The 7,022-nt window shown below is 37.8% G+C and overlaps 1 protein-coding gene across 1 annotated transcript; it reads left to right on the top strand.

Moving 5' to 3' along the window:
* Window positions 1–3,766: 3,766 nt before the first annotated feature.
* Window positions 3,767–4,646, top strand: LOC144961792 (uncharacterized). The gene is made up of 2 exons (XM_078894875.1): window positions 3,767–4,056; window positions 4,142–4,646. Exons 1-2 carry the CDS (start codon window positions 3,767–3,769, stop codon window positions 4,644–4,646), a joined length of 795 nt encoding a protein of 264 aa, XP_078751001.1.
* Window positions 4,647–7,022: the final 2,376 nt, after the last annotated feature.

A 7,022-nucleotide genomic window follows, 5' to 3' on the forward strand; every position in this document is an offset into this window, starting at 1 on the left:
GATAAAGGGAATAGAAGACACATTATGTACCCCCTGCCCACTATGGGAGGTCAGGATCCCCACCCAGGATGTTTTTTTTTTCTGAGCCTTCTCTCCACCAAACAGTGATTGGGTGGCTGGTCTGTTAGATCTCATGGAAAGTACTTTGTGATAGACTAATGTCCTATCCAAAGGGTATCGAGCAATGGATATTGTCTGTGTCACGCTATAAAAACTGGATAAATTCCGGCTCCATTGGCTACTTTTAAACTACTTTTTTTCCCTTGAAACCACTGCAGTAATAAAATAATAAAAATAAAATGCCCTTTATTCATTCCATAGGGGAAATTTTTCGCAAGGGTCTATTCCAAGGGAAGACTGGAATAACCCAGGCATCAGCTGCATAGCAGCACCGCAAAGTGAGCTAGGGTGAGGTGACGTGCTCAAGGCCACACAATGCAGCTCGGGGTGATTGAACTCGGTACCTTTCTGGTAATAAGCAAAGACCGTACCACTGAGCCGCGCTAATCGGGACGCCCTTTACTGACGTAGGTTGCTCTAATATTGGGAACGCCACCCCTTTGGAACACTTCATAGTTCTCTTCAGAAAATTGTGTATTTCAAACTTTTCATTCGGAAGTAGAGTGCCTGTGGAACTTATTCAAAAGCAAATATTTTTTCACAGATGTATGAATAAAAGTAAAATTAATTATATATTTAGTGTGGTCAAGATATTGATTAATATGTGACAAAGAAAAAGAAGAGTAATATAATTAGTTTTCTGAGGTTATCTGATCAGAGAGATGAATGGTGTACCATGATCACCGTTGTCTGGCACAGACTTGGTACTTGAAGAAGAAGAAGAATGACCAGATTGATGTTTGGAAATAATTTTATGCTAGGAATTATAGCCAACATCAACAATATAATTTTCTCCTTTAGAGTTTTCACATGTGTGTCAATTTTTTTTTACCACATTTATTATTTTTACATGGAAACATAACTTGAGAAATAAGAAAAACTACCAACAAGCGCTCCAAGGATAATTGCATAACCTAAAGATTTGCTGATGACAGCCTTCAACATGGCACTGGGGAACAGGAAAACAAAAAAAATTTTAAGCGTTGCTAAAAAAATGAACTATGAACAACAACAACAATAATAATAATAATAATAATAATAATAATAATAATAATAATAATAATAATAATAACAATAATAACAATAATAATAAATATAATAATAATAATAATAATAATATATAATAATACTAATAATATAATAATAATAATAATATTAATAATAAAATAATAATAATAATAATAATAATAATAATAATAACAATAATAATAATAATAATAATGATAATAACAATAATAATAATATAACAATAATAATAGTCGAGAAAATATTATAATAAGGATAAAACATGGTAAAATTTATACTGATGACAATGATAATGACAAATCGATGAAAGAAAAAAAAATAATGAAGAAAATAATAAGGACAGTAATATATAAACAAATCAATAAAGAAGCTTTTAAAAAAAATTAAAGGAAATCTTTTTCAAAATAAGAAAATAGGTAGAGAGAAGTTAAAAAAAAAAAAAGAAAAAAAAATTGTCCCCATTGAGATTTGAACCCAGGACCTTCCAAATCAGAGTCAAATAGTTAAACCCTTTTATGCTACAGATCCACCCGACTTGTGGAGATATTCAATCATATCTATTAAGTTTAAGAAAAACAAAATTTTTTTATTCTAAATTAAAAAATATTCGTGTGTATACAGATGTTTTCCCTTTTACATTTTTGTGATTATCGTTACCAATACGCTGGAATGTTACGTAATGTGCCGTTCTAACTCTATAAGTAATTAGTATTCAAGCGATATCTAGTGTTGCATTAGGTGTCATTCTATTATTAGAGCACATATCTGAGCGATATCTCTAGTCACTTTGTTTCTTGAATTCTGAATGAATTTATTTAATGAATCCTTTCGAATTACTGGAGACAAAATATCCCAATGTGGACATGAGCTAAGATAATTGTATGGCTGCTGGCTAAGATTGGATTGAGATACAATAATTGTAATTTATCTATGCATGCTACATTACAAAAAAAATTATTATTGGGTCATTCAATAATTGCAATGACGCAAGTTCAAGATTAACAAAAAATATATGAGTAGCTATGAGTATTTACTCAAACGATGGAAAGAACACTTCCATGGAGTGCTCAACAGACCACCCCAGTACTAAGACCACACCTGAACCCTGGAGAACCCCTCAATATTAATACAGGTGAAATCACAAACACAGAGATCCGAAGGACATTTGGCAGTCTGAAAAATGGAAAAGCTGCTGGCACAGAAAACATCCCTGCTGAAGCCTTGAAAGAGGGTGGAAACATAATCGTGGATCAACTCTACCACCTGTTCAACTTGATCTGGACAAATGAGAAAATACAATCTGATTGAAAGAAGGGCCTGCTGGTAAAATTACCCAAACATGGTGATCTGTCCCAGTGTGACAAGTGGAGAGGAATCACCTTGTTGTCCATACCAAGCAAATTGCTCACAAGAATCATGCTTGACAGAATGAAAGTTACTTTGGACAAAGCACTACGAGATGAGCAGGTAGGCTTCAGAAAAGAGCGGTCATGCACAGACCAAATTGCAACTCTAAGAATCATTGTTGAGCAATCGATTGAGGGGAAATCATCCCTATATATATGGTTTATAGACTTTGAGAGAGCATTTGACAGCGTAGATAGGGAAAACATCTGGAACATCCTCCACTACAGTGTGCCAGAAAAGTTTATAAACATCATAAAACGACTTTATGATTATGATGGTTTTCCCGCCAAGTCATCCATAATGGTCGACTCTCAGAGGATTTTGATATTACCTCAGGAGATAGGCAAGGCTGTTTGCTGTCCCCACTTAAATTTCTTGTGGTATTGGACTGGTTGACAAAGACAGCATATGGCAATTCCAAAAATGGCATTCAATGTACATTTTCAAAAAGACTTGAAGACCTTGATTCTTTTGAATTGGCAGATGACCTACCCTCCTCTCACACCGCCTACAAAAAGACATGCAGGCAGAACAAAGTCAGGGCCAGACTTGGAGAAGAAGCCTTCACCAAGATTTGTGCGCCTCCAATCTGCAATGAGGCAAAGGTCTGTGCCAAGGACAAAAAAAAAGATAGTGGCTCTCGTGTTTGAGAAATCATTGAGGGAAGGTGTTCTTCCTTCAGACTGGAAAGAAGCGCATGGCACACCCCTGTTTAAGAAAGGAGAAAAGAGTTCATCAGGAAATTATCGGCCTGACAGCCTTACAAGTGTGATATGCAAAGTTATGGAAGGAATTGTTAGAGACAGTCTGATTGACCATCTGACCTCAAATGAACTGTTATCAGGTTGCCAACATGGCTTTGTGTCTGGGCGTTCATGTGTAACCAACTTGTTAGCTACCCTAGAAGACTGGACATCTCTATTAGACAGTGGGTCTTCCGTAGACGCCATTTACCTAGATTTTTCAAAGGCATTTGACTCTGTCCCGCATAAGCGCCTAAAGGTCAAACTGAGGGCACTTGGAGTTCAAGGTGCAGTACTTGCATGGATTGTTAATTTTCTTACGGGCAGGGGCGTCAACGAGTTTGTGTTAACGGACAGTTGTCTGATTGGGCGTGTGTAGGAGTGGGGTGCCACAAGGCAGTGTGCTTGGACCATCACTTTTCGTAGCATTCATCAATGATTTACCAGAGACTGTATCAGGCTTGTGTTCTATGTATGCAGATGATACGAAAGTGTATGGGGAGGCTGACAGTGAGGTTGATATAAAGAGACTTCAGAGTGATCTTGATAGTTTGGTCGATTGGGCTGATACTTGGCAGCTAAAGTTTAATGCCGACAAATGCAAAGTGCTCCATTTAGGCAACAAAAACCAGAAAGCAACCTACAAAATGAGAAAACATGGGAGTGAGGAGATAATTGATTTACAAGAGACGACATTGGAGAAAGATCTGGGAGTTCATATGGACCCAGAGCTCAAGTTTTCACAGCATTTGGAAAGCAGGTCAACAAAGCTAACAGAATGCTTGGACTGATAAGGAGGTCTTTTGACTATCTTGACTGTGACACTATGAAGTTAATGTTTGCAGCTTTGGTCCGACCACATTTGGAGTTCGAAACTGTGTATGGGCACCTTACCTTGAAAAAGATAAGAAGCTTATAGAGAGTGTGCTTAGGCGAGCAACAAAGGTCATTGGTGGACTCAAGGACTTGAGTTATGAACAGCGCCTGAAAAGAGTAGGACTGCCAAGTATGGTCTATCGGCGTTTGAGAGGTGATATGATTGAGACCTATAAGTTCACACATTGCTTGTACGCGACTCAGGATAGGCTGTTCACAGTAGACAAAAAATCAGTCACCAGGGGCCACTCATATATACTTCTGAAACCCAGAGTTAAAACCACCCTTCGACAGAACTTTTTTACACAGAGAGTAATTGATCGTTGGAACGCATTGCCAGCAAATGTCGTTGAAGCGCCGAGTGTCAATGCTTTCAAGAACAGATTAGATGCTGTGATAGAAAGTTATGTGCATAGTGTAGAAGTGCCTCCCACCCAAAATAGCTATGATCAAAAGATCATAGAGAAAGTGTAGTGTAGGCTAGCCCCTGATCACAAGATCAGGTAGGGAAATGCATTAGATCAGTTGTGAACAAGACATTCAGTGACTGGAAAGACTCGGCGACAGGCCAGTGGCCTAATCAAGCGACGTCGATACCTTCTATTCTATTCTATAGAAGAGTGCTGTTGGGGCCCTTTGCCTTTGCTCCGCCAGGAACCAAGAAGAGGCCATATATTATATAAGTCGTCTATGAAATGAGTATTTAGGGAAAACGAGAAGAAGAGGTCATTTTCCACTAGAATAATGTTTGTTTACTGAATTGTTAAATATCAAATGGAAATGTCACCAAGTCGGTGAATGAATGAAATGGGATGGAAAATAACACTTAACTTACCATGCAAAAAGTTGAACTCGATAAAAAATTCATCAAAACATTTGTCGGGCACGAGAAGCTGAAACCCAGCTTACAAGAACCGCTGGTATGATAGGGCTGGTCGCGTTTGCAGCCATATTGAAGTCAACTCGATATTTATTATGTGGGAATTGTGTATGAAGTAACAGATAGTATAAATGCACGTCTACGTGCACAGGCAAAGGCAAGAGAGATGCACACCCCCAAGTCGCCAGAGATGATTGACAAAAATCAATGACAACGATGACGATGAACCGCTGAACTGTGAACTAGTGAACGCTAGACACTTGACAGTCGACAACGTCAATTTCTTAGAGTAGTCTCCCTTCGATCAAATGGAACTGGAGTTAGTCTGTATACTTATTTGTAGAACTGATAACCCAATTCCTTCTGGACCGACGTGTACATATATGCAGGTCTGACATCCGAAACAGTGTTGCAATGAACAACATTTTGCGTTATTTTTTGAGATTTCCATTACAACAATGAGCTCATAAGTTTAATCTGTTTTGCTTTTTTCGTTTTTTTTTTCGTTTTTTGTTTGTTTTATTATTTTTTTGTTTTGTTTTGTTTTTTTTGTCGTTTTTTCTTTTGTTTTTTTTACTCCCTTTATGCTACCGTAAAACCGGGTTAAAATAATGTTAATGTTGCTGCTTGAAGCTCGAAGGAAAAATTAATGTGAGCTTTTAAGTTTTGTCATTGTATTTTTTTTCCACTCAATAAAACTTTTTTTCCAAAGTAAAAATTAAAAAAAATATTAGTTTCATCTTCAACATCAATCCCTTTGGGATTAACACCATTTTGGGATGGTGGGAAAAAATTAACCAGTTGATTTTTTACCTATCAAAACATGAAATTGGTGACACAACCTTCACACGTGCTGGGACAAGCATGGTGGTTGACTATAGATAGTATGCGCTTGGCTAAAGAGCTCGCAACATTGCCATCCGGAAGTATAACGGACCAACACACAAAACTATGTGTAACCATGATCATTCATAGTCAGGTATATCGTAGCCATCGTTATGTTATAGCCTGTCACTGAAATCCAAGAGGACTGGCAGTTTGACGTCATTATTTGTTTTTTTGCACCGCCTAGATAGTTGTCGTTAGTAGAGCTCATGGAAACAAGTTATTTCATTGGTTGAACTATTGAATACAACTCACGATTTGTTTTCTTTTGTGCAAAAGACTGGCATTTTGACGTCATTTTTTGGTCAGTGCCAGGCCATGACTTTACGAAGGCCACACACTGACCGTAGCCATGGTATATATATACTCACTTTTGTCATTCTTAGGCAAATCTGCATGCCATTCTCTGTCTTCCTCTAAATCTCTTTCCTTCGATAATCCCAGACGTTACCAGCTTTTCTATCCCGTCTCTTCTCCACACATGTTCTTTGAAGCAAACTCTTCAATTTCGGAGTCTCGTTCACTCTCTCAACTCGCGAGCAGATAGATTCGGTGTTTTTTTTTTTTTTAAGTTTTTAATCACAAAAAAATATGTACTTTCGACGATCTGCACTTATCTTATAGTTTTTTTCGAAACCAGTGTGAATGGCAACAGGACACTTTTTGCCTCTGTCATTCGAAACCGACGTATTTTCCTTCTGAATCACAACTCTCTCATCTATAAATAGCTGCTATCTTGTTGACGCTATTACGTCTCCTAGTAACTATTCTCAAAGCATGAAGTCTTGCCTCAGCAAATGACTAAAACTTGGCCAAACTTAGTCCGAAGGTGCTGTGATTTTAGTCCCGGACTTGCTCAGTCAGTTCACATGAAATCCGATATTTTCAAGTCATTTACTAAAGTCAGAGATGGTCAGAGACTAAGCGCTGGTCCGCGTTCATGAAATGGCCCCGGAAGTCAATATTTGAAGGAAAGACGAGGAGGAGGATGCCAACGAAATAGATGGTTGGGAAACATAAAAGAAATGACTATGAGTATGACGAATGATTGCTCGGAGATGGCGCTAGCAGAGAAATGTGAAAGG

Source organism: Berghia stephanieae, unplaced genomic scaffold (assembly GCF_034508935.2).
Source record: "Berghia stephanieae isolate SIO BIC M18660-M18661 unplaced genomic scaffold, UCSD_Bste_1.3 scaffold4150, whole genome shotgun sequence".
NCBI lineage: Eukaryota > Metazoa > Mollusca > Gastropoda > Nudibranchia > Aeolidiidae > Berghia > Berghia stephanieae.

Coding starts and splice junctions, on each gene's coding strand:
- LOC144961792 (XM_078894875.1), top strand. CDS start 3,767: ATGTATGCAGATGATACGAAAGTGTATGGGGAGGCTGACAGTGAGGTT. Junction 4,057..4,141: donor TCACAGCATTTGGAAAGCAG/GTCAACAAAGCT, acceptor TAATGTTTGCAG/CTTTGGTCCGACCACATTTG.